This window comes from Erythrolamprus reginae, chromosome Z (assembly GCF_031021105.1).
Source record: "Erythrolamprus reginae isolate rEryReg1 chromosome Z, rEryReg1.hap1, whole genome shotgun sequence".
Classification (NCBI taxonomy): Eukaryota; Metazoa; Chordata; class Lepidosauria; order Squamata; family Dipsadidae; genus Erythrolamprus; species Erythrolamprus reginae.
This window is the reverse complement of record NC_091963.1, coordinates 13,696,271-13,709,934: the sequence shown is the minus strand read 5'-3', so window position 1 is coordinate 13,709,934 and position 13,664 is coordinate 13,696,271. Positions and strand designations below refer to the sequence as shown.

General features: G+C 39.0%; 1 protein-coding gene across 1 annotated transcript in view; it reads left to right on the top strand.

Annotated features, from left to right (window-relative positions):
- The first annotated feature begins 10,745 nt into the window (after positions 1-10,745).
- VIPR2 (vasoactive intestinal peptide receptor 2) overlaps positions 10,746-13,664 on the top strand; it is an 83,430-nt gene continuing 80,511 nt past the window's right edge. The window contains exon 1 of the mRNA XM_070726272.1: positions 10,746-11,001. Within this exon, the coding sequence (XP_070582373.1) occupies positions 10,948-11,001 (54 nt within the window). The 5' untranslated portion in view covers positions 10,746-10,947. The remainder of the gene's footprint in view (positions 11,002-13,664) is intronic.

Below are 13,664 nucleotides of genomic sequence, written 5' to 3'. Positions count from 1 at the left end.
CCATTAGTTTAAATGGGTTAGGTACATTTAGTCTGGCTCCTCTGCTTTGACCACTCCAGCAAGGTTAGATCTACCAGTAGTTTACACTACTGCCAGCACAGCTCTCAGCTTCATTGAAGCACACAAGCCCCACTACCAAGACAAGGCTTACCCATCAGTGGGGATTATTTATTTATTTATTTATTTATTTATTTGATTTGATTTGTATGCCACCCCTTTCCGTAGATGATGATGATGATGATTATTATTATTATTATTATTATTACTACTACCCAAATAGTAAAAAGTCAAGTAAGAAAATAAATGGGGCAAAGAGGGACCGCCTCTAAATATAGAAACAAGATTATTGGCTTACATCTTTCAATTTCCTTTTTGTTTATTTCTTATTAAAATAATGCAAATAAATATAGGAGCAATGTATGTGTTTTCAAGTCTGCAAAAAGATTCATCCTAAGATTTTGCCCATTTTTTAAATCTTTTCTTCTTTTTAGTTTTTTAGTTTTCAGCTTGTTTGATTTCTTAGTTGTCATTTGTGCCATTTCTTCTGCTGAACTTTGCAAACGAATGATTCCATCTAATAAAACATAATGTCAGGCAATGGTACATCCTTCTACTAATCCATTACAAGACTAGGTTCAAAATCTGAATAGGTTTTGAAGAAACTGATATTTTAATAAATTTCAAGCTTCTAAATGAATCTCAAATATTCCTCTCAGTAGCTGACGTTATTGCCTATGTTCTCCATGTGCTAAATTTCTCAGAATTCATTTCGAAGTGTGAGCCTAATTCTGAACTTTCCAAGTTGCAAATTGTCACACAATAGCATTCTGTGAAGATAAAGACTAAAATAGCCGGCCTCCGTCTTTGAGAATACAGAAGCTGATTTTTACTGTCTTAGGAAAGTTAAACAAAAATAAATCTTATTTGTTTTTTCTGTTCCATGCACAGAATTAAGAGAAATCATTCAAAATGATGTGTTTAAATAAAGTGTGACACTATTAATCAACAAAAGCCTTGATTCCAGAATGAAGAGAAGTCCTAAAAATATGTTGCCAAAGCTCAGCACTGTCATCTGTATTTCACATTATCTACTAAGTGAAAAAAGGGCTCCCTTTTCTATCTTATTTAATGGAGTCATAAATCACTGTGTTTAAATAATGCTTTCCATTAAATCAATAGTCAACAGTATTGTTGTAATCTGTATGCAAGACTGATTCGTATTACTTATTATTTAAAGTACCCTCGCTCTCTCTCATTCAGCACAGTTTATTTGCAGCTAAAGATACAGCCAGAATATTATAAGGGTTCCATTAATTCCTTATTTTTTTGCAGCATATACTATTATCAAGTCTTGCTCTCTTATTTAATATTTTGTTGTACCTTAAATGGAGACCACCCAAGCAGAGAATAAATAGAACAATTGAATTGATATACAAACACCCAAATATACAATATTATTCACCCAATATCTTCCAGGACCCCATTAAATATGAAGAAAAATAAATGTGTGGATTTTTTGGTGGGAGGGATGTGTTAAGATCATTGGTGGGTTGCTACCGGTTTATACCATTTCAGCTGAACTGGTAGTAGTGGCCCAGCCACCTGGATGCCATAAAAAAATGCTCTGTTCTTGCACAGAAGTGCCCGGACGCACTTACACACTCCCATTCCAACACTGGGTTGCTCCCAGTTCGGCAAACCAATAGAAGCGGCAGCGGAAGGCTCCGCCCCCCGCCCCCCGGATCCTTCTGCACAAGCGCAGAGGTGCATATGTGCACGAGCGAACCAGTAGTGATGGGATTTATAACCCACTACTATTCCATTTCCGAACTAGTTGCAAAGATAAGTGAAATCCACTATTGGTGAAGATCCCTTATCCTAAATCAGAACAGATTAAACCACATCTGCACTAAGTTTTCTAAACTATTACATTGCTAAGCTTTCTAAACCATTACTTTATTCACTAGTGCAATATTTACTAGTGCAATTATTCACATGATTAATCTAATCATGGTTCTGTCTGATTATAAACAAGATTAAAATTCCACTGATTTAGAGGCATACACAAGTTTGTAGTATAACTGAGGTGATGTTGGATCTAGAAGTTAGCAAAAATACAGACCAAATTTTATATGTATACATTCAGGGCAGCCCCCCACCCCCAAAGTATATAATTTAAAAAAGTTGAAATCCTCTCTGAGATGAGTAGTCTGGTACCAATGCAGTGGATTAATTTGTCTTTAACATTTGTTATTTAAAGTTTGTGTTAGGATTAGTGGATAGCATTTCCTGCAGTGAAGTATTTAATAGTGATGGGCAAACCCAACGGTGTTCGGGTTCGGCAAGTTTGGACGAACTTTACGCAAAATTCAGCCAAACCCGAACTGAACCCGAACTTGAACCCGAACGGGGAATCCCTCCCACGAAGAGATTCCGAGGGCGGAGTTTTGACATCACCGGCAGGTTGCTAAGGACGCCAAGGTGATCACTTCCTGGATTCCATGGAATCCAGGAAGTGATCACCTTGGCATCCTTAGCAACCTGCCGGTGACATCAAAGCTCCGCCCCTGGAATCTCTTTGTGGGAGGAATTCCCCAGCTCCTTCAAAGGGAGGTCTTCACGTAAAAATAAACATTGTTATTTTTACGAAAAAGGACGCCGCAGCGGCGCTGCAAGCAAAGGGCGGTCCTTTCACATAAAAATATTTTTTATTTATTTTTACGAAAAAGAAAAAAGAGGAGAAAAGTATGTAGGAATAATGGAGAGTGGGGTGGGGATAACGGAGGGCAGATGCTCATTGAATAAAAAAAGATGATACATACTTTTCTCCTTTTTCTTCAATGAGCCTCTGCCCTCCGTTCTCCCTACCCCACTCTCCATTATTCCTACATACTTTTCTCCTCTTTTGTCTTCAATTAGCATCTGCCCTCCATTATGTTGTTAAGCAAAACATTTGTTAAGTGAGTTTTGCCCCATTTTATGAACTTTCTTGCCACAGTTGTTAAGTAAATCACTGCAGTTGATAAGTTAGTAACATGATTGTTAAGTGAATCTGGTTCTCCCATTGACTTTGCTTTTCAAAAAGTCACAAAACGAGATGTGAAGACACAGCAACGGTCATAAATATGAACCAATTGCCAAGTGTTTGAATTTTTATCACCTGATTATGGGGATGCTACAACTGTAAAAAAAAACCAGCCATAAGTAACTTTTTTTCAATGCCATTGCTTTAAAAATTAATTAAATGGCTATTTTAAGTTGTAAATGTTGTAAAACTATAACAATTTAGATTTTTATTTATAAAACTATGCATGCTTTGTGCGCAAAGTTTAACTCGCAACATAATATATGTGTTTTCTTCTTCTCCCTTGGAGTAGAAATGAGCAGGGAAATGGACTAGAAAGTCCCTTCCAACTCTATCATGTTCTCCTGAAAATAAGATCCTATCTTATATTTTTTTTTGAACCCTGAATTAAGCACTAGGTCTTATTGCCATGCATTCAAAAGCCCAATTGGGTTTATTACCAGGGGGATATCTTATTTTGGGGGAAACAGGGTATTATTCTATTATATAATTCTCTAGACACCTTATTTTGATACTAAGGAACCAACCTTTCCTGTCCTCTTGAAAACAAGGTGGGAAATGAAAGGGCATTGGGTGCATATTATGGGCTGTTTATGGTGATTTATACGAGTCTTCTTGTGTTATAGGACTGATGCCATACAGATAGTTCTCAATTTACGACTGATCCTTTAGCAACCACTCAAAGTCATGGTGGAATTTCCTGGAGGTACTTATGACCCGGATTCAAAGTTCTAGCAGTCACACACACCGAAACACAGTCACATGTGCTGCACTTTAGCCAGTTAGTAAGTGAACTGCATTTGAAGCCATTTGCTGCATCCTGCAATCACATTTCTTAGTTTTATGATTTTTTTTTTTGCCAAAAATAGGCATTTAATTTTGAACACTGAAAAAACTGTACCCAGGGCAAACCATTGGTTTGATTAATGTCTGTTTGGTTAATAGCCTGATGACTATGGATTTGCTTAAGAACTCCAGTGATTCGCTTAACAACCATCCCAAAAAAGGTAGTAAAATCAGGTTAGTCCTATGGGTAAGCAGATTTACAACTTATGAGTTATGAGTTATGACCAGGGGTGGGCAGCAGGCAGGATGGGGTGGAACATGGTTCCACTGGTGGAAATGAAGATGCGTGCACAGCTCCAGCTGATTGGCAGCTGTCACTTCCTGGATTACTGGTCTCGGCTTGGCTCTCCTTTTTTTCTCTGCTGTTGCATCTGCGCTCCTTGCTTTTTTCCTCTTTCCTCCTTCCTGGCCTCGGATGAGTTTCCCTCTCTCCTACCCAGCTCCCCTCCAGCCTCACGCGGCACTGGCAACATTTATGCTTCTGGCAGTACCCGTTCACCTAGCTACCCAGCCTGAGGTGGGGGCGACCCAGGAAGGAGAGCGCGAGAAACGTGAAGCAAATTGTCACCTCAGTGAGCGACACTGGTAAGGTTGTAAGCCAAGGACGATGATGATTGTTCAAGCCACCCACCTTATCACATGGCCGGCAAGCCACTCCTACCCAATCACGTGACCATTAAGCCACACCCACAAAATAAACCACACACACATTGTGGCAGTTAAAATTTTGGCTGCCCGTTACTGGTTACGACCAGGATGGGCAGGATCCTGGGCACTAGCTATTGTCTGATGGATTTAAGTCTCAATGGCTCTAGTACTTTTCATGGGGTACCCTAAAATGAGATGGGAAATCTGTTCAAAAGGAAATTTAAGGCTAGGTTCACATATCGTTTTGATTTTGTCTCTTGGACTATTGTCTGAACTCAGGTATTAAAAACATGAAAAGTCTTGGATAAAAGCAACATTCTGAAACAGTCAACTAGTTACAAAATAAGCCAAATATTTGGAATGATTGTACCTGAACCATACTTTGTCTCCTCTCTGTCTCGTTTCCCTTTATGTGATTAAACAGCAGTAGCTGAATGCAAGTGTTGGATGGAGAAGAATGATAATGGCGAAGAATTTGGCAAGGACTTGAGGTTTCTAGTCCAGTTACTTAGTCATAAAGGTGACTCAGCTGTTTGAAATGTGCAGGAAAAAAAAGAAAGGAAGGAAGAAAGAAAGAATCACCACTGGATGCTGTGTGCTAAGAAGTTTCTAAATCAGTCCCCAGTTTGAAATATGGATAGAAAGCACCAGGCGATGAGTTCTCTGCTCTTCTCTTCATAATGCCACACAGCCATGCTGGTTTAGGGTGTCATTGTATATATCAGAATTTTTGTTCCAGATGTTGATCTCTGCTCAAAAGACAGAAAGAATCTGGTAGCATTTTTTTCTGACTAACACATTTTTCCTATAAGCTTTTTGTGAGTTTATTTTATTGGAGATGCAGAATGTCTAAATTTAATCCCACAGAATGTGGGATTTAAATGGGGTGAAATAGAAGGGAAGAACAAGGAAGAAGAAAGGGAGGGAAAATAGGTTGGTTATGCAGATGAAGGATACAAGTGAGAAATAATAATAATAATAATAATAATAATAATAATAATAATAATTTATTAGATTTGTATGCCGCCCCTCTCCGAAGACTCGGGGCGGCTCACAACAACGATAAAAACAATATTATACTGGCACAAATCTAATATTTAAAAAAACTAAAAACCCTATCATAATTAAAAACCAAACAGCACATACATACCAAACATAAATTATAATAAGCCTGGGGGAAAGGTGTCTCAAATCCCCCATGCCTGGCGGTATAGGTGGATCTTAAGTAGTTTACGGAAGACAAGGAGGGTGGGAGCAGTTCTAATCTCCGGGGGGAGTTGATTCCAGAGGGCCGGGGCCGCCACAGAGAAGGCTCTTCCCCTGGGGCCCGCCAGACGACATTGTTTAGTCGACGGGACGCGGAGAAGGCCAACTCTGTGGGACCTTATCAGCCGCTGGGATTCGTGCGGTAGCAGGCGGTTCCGGAGGTACTCTGGTCCAATGCCATGTAGGGCTTTAAAGGTCATGACCAACATGATAAGTACCATGGTCATGACTAACAAGGTCATGACCAACAAGATAAGCACCTTGTCAATTAACAATTGTAATGTGTTGAAAATCCATTGTGTTGGTTCTGACATAGTGTCAAACTGTTTGATAAACGTGGAGTCCAACAATATTTGACCCCTGGAAAGACAATTCAATAGTACCAATACTGATATGCTCCTGTTTTCCCAAAGTAGTATAGTCACTTTTTCTTTTCTTGGCTTTGTGAGATTTTTCCTAAGTAGAATCCAGAGGGAGATGGCTAGAAGAACATGTGAAGACACCTGTAATTTTGAATGTGTGCTTATTGGTTGTCTTGCTTATAATTGCAATATTTGCGTAGATGTGGAGGAACATTAGACTTGTGACTTTATTGCAGGGTCTGGTTCCCATGTTGGTGTTATGTCTTGTGAGGAATTGCCTCAAAGTTGAGTAGTTGTGTTGTATGAATCTGCTAACAAGGGCCTGAGAAAATGAGGTGTTATTGGCAGAGACATATTAATCAGATATCTGAGTTACTTGAGAGGTGAACTGGAGATGACAATCAGTAGTCTGTCATTTAATTTAATTTATTTGACTTCTATGCTGCCCAATCCTGTAGGACTCAGAGTGGCTTACAATAAAAACAATACAATACAATAGCACAATAAAAAAGAAGTAAAATATACAATAATTATAAAACCCTAGTATGACCCGACTAAGATAACCCCATATAAAAATCCTCAATCCAATCTTTTAATAGATAACAAGGCATAATCAAACAAGTTACTTTAAAATTATAAGGTAATAAAGTAAAGAAGTTTTTGCAGATTTTGCATCACTAGTAGTTGTCAATTAAAGGGGGCAGTGCCTATCTCCATTTCAAGGCCATTAAATCAGTGCTGCCTAAAGACATTTCTGCGGTCATGTGGCCAACATAATGTCATGGAGCACTCTTACCTTCCCATTCAAGTGATATCTATGGTATCTACTATATCTACTGCAATGGAACTCACCCATTATGTGTTGCTTGGATCTTGAACCTGGTTGCCATCTTTCCAACTGACAAGTTCAGGATCTTAACTGCTGAACCACCACGCCATCAACTTTAAAATAATAATCAACATTAATTCATTATTAATGAATGTGATAATTATTAGTTACTGGTTGAATAGATCATTAAATACGTTGGGGATCTCCCTTCCTTCCTTCCTTCCTTCCTTCCATCCATCCATCCATCCATCCATCCATCCATCCATCCATCCATCCATCCTTCCCCATCTCACTATCCAAAACAAACCTGGGAAGAAATAAAATGAATTATATCTAGGAAATTAAAAGGAACCCTTCGATGCAACATTCTTCCAAGTTCTCTACTTTTATCCCACAAGAATATATCAAAGAGAAATATAATCTGATTTAAAAGATGCACCAAGTTATATAGGATATTGAAATACTTCTGATCATTTATATGTATCGCTCAAAATATAAACATACACAAAAAGCAATGTGGTCCATCCCATCATTTCAATATTGGAACTATATTAACTGGTAGCTAATAGATAAAGAGCCAGTTTGGTCTAGTCACTAGTAGTTAAGGCATCAGGCTAGAAATTGGGAGACTATGAGTTCTAGTCCCGTGTTAGACATGGAAAGCATCTGGGTAACTTTGGACCAGTCACTTTCTCTCAATCCAACCCACCTGACTAGGGGTCATCTTGAGTTATTTATAAAGAGAATAATAGCAAATAAACTGGTTTCATGATGTCTGTCTTCTTACCTTATACAATCAGTATTTCTAAATACTGTACATAAAAGACACCAGGCTTCCTAAGAAAAACCAACCACACTCCTGATTTTTGTCACCTAAACCACAACAACTGTCTTGACAGAACAGTCTTTGCCAAGCTTTTGAATTATTGGGAATTATTGGCCAGGAATGCCAAATAGGTGCCAATGCTGGTCTTACTCTAGATGGATGGTGTTCTAAGGATTAGTGTTTATCTTTTCTCTTCTGATTTCTTTGAGACTTCTTGTTACTCAGCAGTAGTAACTTCTCAATACAGTGTTCCCTTGATTTTCGCAGGTTCGAACTTCGCGAAAAGTCTATACCACGGGTTCGAACTTCGCGAAAAGTCTATACCACGGTTTTTCAAAAATATTAATTAAAAAATACTTCAAGGGTTTTTTCCCTATACCACGGTTTTTCCCGCCTGATGACGTCATATGTCATCACCAAACTTTAATTTGCCTTTAATAATTTTTTTAAAATAAACTAATAAATAAACATGGTTAGTAATGATCTAAATAGTTGCTAAAGGAATGGGAAATTGCAATTTAGGGGTTTAAAGTGTTAAGGGAAGGCTTGTGATACTGTTCATAGCCAAAAATGGTGTATTTATTTCTGCACCTCTATTTCACGGAAATTCGACTTTCGCAGGCGGTCTCGGAACGCATCCCCCGCGAAAATCAAGGGAACACTGTAATCTCCAACTCTTTGGTGCAGCTTGAGAACAGAAGCAGAAATAGGCGATAGCTTTGTGTGCTAATTCTTGATCTTGGACAGTAAATTATAAAGTAATATAAAAAAGGAATGGCAATTTATGATCATTCAGACAATGTTGCCCTGAGGTCTCGGAGAGGGGCAGCATATAAATCCGATAGATAGATAGATAGATAGATAGATAGATAGATAGATAGATAGATAGATAGATAGATAGATAGATAGACAGACAGACAGACAGACAGACAGACAGACAGACAGACAGACAGACAGACAGACAGACAGACAGACAAATGCAGAAATCTGGGATCCATCCAGGATCTCTCACAATGTTTAGCAACACTGGAGGTTCCTTCCTTCTTTGCAGAATTGCAAAATTCTTCTCTTGGGTAGATGGAACATGAATAGTTCTACAGTACTTCTGCCATATCGCTTTCAAATATTTATGCATATTGATCAATAATAATAATAATATGTGCCATATTTATTTTGGATATATCTTTCATGAGTTGCATCTTTTTTTTTTTTAGTATGAATCAGTTGTGCACATTAAAAGCAACTCTCCTTTCTCATCTGCCATCAATAGATGTCTTGGGAGATGATTGAGAATTGCTTGGGTCACAATGCTACACATCTAGAGGGAATCCATAAGCAATGCCTGCGATATTGTAGGATGAATAGCTGAAGACAATCATGTCTTTATTAAATAGCAAAATAATCAATAACAAATTTTCCAGATCAGTTAGTATTTCACTGGAATGAATTGCTTATAAATTAAAATGTTGGCTTCCCCCCCCCCCCATATTTATACAGGTTTTGGTGTATGGTTGGTTTATTTTTTGTTCCCAGTGGTCAACGTTTGGATTATTTTGGTCATCTAACTTCATTTCAAATGTTCAAAGCGCTCATATTTGAGCCATTGGCCACTGCATTTTGGAAATGTTTTTCTGTATCAAAGCTCTATAAAATACTGGGGAGAGGTGTCAACTATTTGTTAGCATCAGAGATGCCTTGTTCAGACATGTGAACAGGAGGGAGGTTATTCCATTTCTCAAGCATTTGGACAACAGATAAACTCCAACGTTGAGATGACCTCCAAGTTGCCCTTGGAAAGTGAAGATGACAGTCCACCATAGTCAATGAAGGGCTGCAAAAATTTTTACTACCATGCTGTGGGAGTGGCTTATTTTATGGGTGTGGCTTGCCAGTCCTGTAACCAGGTGGAAGTGGCTTGACCATGTGCAGGGGCTTAAAGATCATGTGACTGGCTTAAAAGTGTCCAACTTGACCTTGGTTTGGGTTAGGGTACCTGGCCTCTCCTCAAAGAGATACAATTTCCCTATCTATTTACTATTACTGAACATCCAAAATATACTATTTAATTCTGTATATATATTTTCCATATGTGTACATACATATTACACACAGGCACATAAAAATATACTGTACATTATCTAAACATTATAAAACTATGTGTATGTACACACAGAGAGAGAGAGCTCTTCTGAAGTTACACAATCTCATTTACTGCGATAGGAAAGACATACACAGAGCCCAGAAGGGGAAAAAGGGGGGGGGAATCAATTTTTTTTCTACAGGTTCTGCATACCTGACCATACCCGTAGGAGCCCATCACTGACCATAGTGTCCATTCCACTCTCTCTAGCCTCTGGCCTACATTTTGGCCTTTTCTCCTTGATCCTCTATCTTTTAATGGCTCTGGAGAATACCCAAAACTTGCACACTCATGGATAGTACAATCTTATGGCAGGTCTTCTTCATCCAGTTATAATTTTCAAACTATTGACTTTGGGGTATTTTTAAAACAAAAAGTAAAAAATTCCCCCTTCCCTCATTCAACGCAGCTCCTGCTCTTTAGTTCTTTAAATCCAGACGAAGTTACTGAAAGAGAGATAACGCGCCATTATCTCACCCCAAGCGCTGGAATACGGCTTTCCCCGTCCCTACTCAGGGCATCCTGGACTGCTACAGAACTTAACGTCCTTCTAATGGACTGGGTGGGAACGGTTGCCTTTGCACCCCGGTCCCTCCCGCCCACCTTTGGCGGCGGGTGGGTCGGGGAGACAAGTAACTCGCGGAGCAATTAAGTCGCAACTCCCAAAGGAGGACCCGGAGAGGAGGGGGAGAGGTGGAGTCCGGAGAGCGCGCAACAACACGCGGCGGGAGTGCGGCGGACCCAGAGTGGGCGGACGGGTGGGCGAGGCGACGCGGCTCTTGGTCCGTCCAGCCGAAGACTTCACGCGGGGAGGGGGAATTGAGCCCCGTGGCAAAAGCGCGCGGCTGCAGAGGGGCAGCGCCGGCCCGACCACCGCATGCCCTGGCTGCGGGAGGCTGCCCGCGCTAAGGAAGGTCGCCGAGAGTCCCGAAAAGCTGGGACGGGATGCAGCTCTCGCTGCTGCTGCTCTTCTCGACCTGCTGGTGGACACTGGGGCCGGTGAGTAGGAATCCTGAGCTCCGGGGCGTGTGCAGAGCTCCTTTCCTGCGGCTTCTGAAGGAAAAGGGAGCGTTGGGTTCTAATCCGAGACCCTTTCAGCAGTGCCTCAGGGATGGAGAGGGGCGCCCCGGGTCTTGCCTTCTGTTCTTCTTTTGCAAGGAAGCCTATATGGGGGCAGGGGGAAGAAAACGCGTTGGCTCCTATTTTGTCCTCCGTTTCTGGGGCTGATTCTGCGGCTTGGGTCACCCCCCTTAATGTGGGTATGAATTAATTCCCACCTCTCCAATCGCATCTGCTTAGTATGTGATACTAAGCACACACACAATAGTTCCTGTTATTAACGCTAATAGTTCTCACTTTTTAGAATTGTTGTTTATTCTTCTATCCTGTTGGGGTTTTTTAAGGAGCAAAGGAGCCTCTTCGGGCTGCGCTGGATTACAATTCCCATTATTCACTTTTATTTCAGGCTGGGGGTGATGCCCAGGCCCATTTGCAGAGTCCTGGTTTGAGGGTTCGGTTATACTAATGGGCTACTCTTAAATCTCAGCACAGCATTAAAAGTCAGCTAAGTTTGAATGTCTTATGGGGAATTGGACTAAAAATGAATTTAGTAAAGTATTTGTTTTAAGGTGCCTTGAGATTTCAGCAGATGCAGTATCTACTGTAACTCCCTTAAAAAAAGCTGATTCAGTTTTAATTGATGCTAGTGAAATTGCTATAAACAACAGGATGCCCTATTTCAAGGAGTTTTAAATCCCACACATGCACCAGCTTTCTGGATCATTTAAAGCCACAAATGTTTTGAGCTCAGAAATATAACAGGAAAGAAAGGCAAGAGGGTGGAGTTTTTCACAACTGTTCTTTCTTTTATGGTTGAAGTTAAAATTCTGTACTATAAGGCATAATTCTATCCACTTTAATGGTCAACTTGACTTTTTTTGTGTGTATGTGTACATTTTGGTGCATTTGTGGTATGAAGTTGTAAGCACTAATGAATTTTAAAACAGGGCTGAAGCATTTTAAAAGATGCAAAATATCAAGGAAAAGAAGACTACGCTAGAGAAAAAAGATGTGTGTTTTCTGGATAAATCAATTGGATTCTCTTTTTCCATTGTTCGTTACCTAGTTTAATTAACCAAAGTAGGCTTAAGTGGAGTTTGGACCTGCAACAGAATGAAGTATTAGGATTCATTGACCTAATCTTATATATGGAAAAAATACAAGGTTCATTCCTGCCATTAGCCAGAGTGAAGACATCTCAAATAATTAACAACTTTTATAATAATTTATTAGAAGAAGGAAGAAGCTTATCAAATTTTGGGGGCTCAGCTTCAACCTCTCTATCAAGATTTTGAGAATTATGAAGCCACAGTCAAATGTCTTTGGGTAGTCCTGTTTTATGTCCTGTGTCCCCCCCTGTGTTGTTTCTGAAAGCAGAAACAACAATGAAATTTTTTTCTTGGTATAGTTTTCTAATTGCAAGGAAATAGTCTTTCCTGCCAGTTGGTTTGTATCACGATATCCTCATTCTATGATATTAATTGTCATAAATTTAGAGAGATTATGAAGTGGCCTTAGAAAAATTACATTACATCAATGTTTATCATTAAATTTTATACAAACATTTTGGCTGTTGTGTATTCCCTTATTTGTGTAGTGTATGATACATAAATTCCATTAAGTTTTGCTTACTAACATTCTATAAAGCTAAAGCTAAAGTTTGACTCTTTTGAGTCAGACTTGACTTGATGACTTCATAGAAAGGTCCTTCTAGCTTTATTGGTTGCAGTATGCAGTGGCTTACTATTCTCTTCTTGAACTTCCAAGATTATTTTTTTAACTTCCCCTAACTTCCAGACTTTTTCCCATCCAACCATCAACCAGACTCAAAACGGCTTAGCTTTTTAATATAGCCCAGGCATGGTTAAATAATCTGATAGGTATGCACTGAAATGCTATTGCACCACAAACAAAAACAAACAAATAAACAAATTTTGCAGCATTTTTCAAAAAGGATTTTTTTTACAAAAAGAATGAAAATGATGCAAATGTAATTCAATTTCATACTACAATTGCTTCATGAGATTTTGTGGTAAATCTAATTTTTGTATGTTTTCAGTTATCTAAGTATATGGTGCTTAGACATGTTTTCACATTCAAGCAAAGAGCTACTTGATAGGTATTTGATAAATTGGTACAATTGTTGTTAACCTCTGTAAATTGATAATTTGGTGTTTGAAACAGTTTACTGAGATGTGTCTGAGCTCTGTGGACAAGTTGATGATGATTATTTAACAAACGAATACAGTAGTTGTGTTGTAGTTGTGTTACGTGGGTATGTAAGAGGTGTACTTTTTTAATGGTTATATGTGTGAAGTACCACCCAAAATAAGGTTAACTGAAGTTTTAGAGCTTAGTCATCTTAATAAAAGACCAATAAATCCAGAACATCTCTGGATTTTATTCAGTAATAAAAATGAAAAATTGTTCCATCCCACTGGAGTAAACAAAATCTTTTCATTTTTCAGTCCAAACAAAGCGAAAACAGAAAAAAAAATAGACTGCAAGCAAATTGGGCAATTCACAGTTGCTCCTCTTTTATTGAAGAGGGAGAAGTAGACAAAATTTATTCTTCTTAGAAAGCCAACATTGCTCTGAAATGA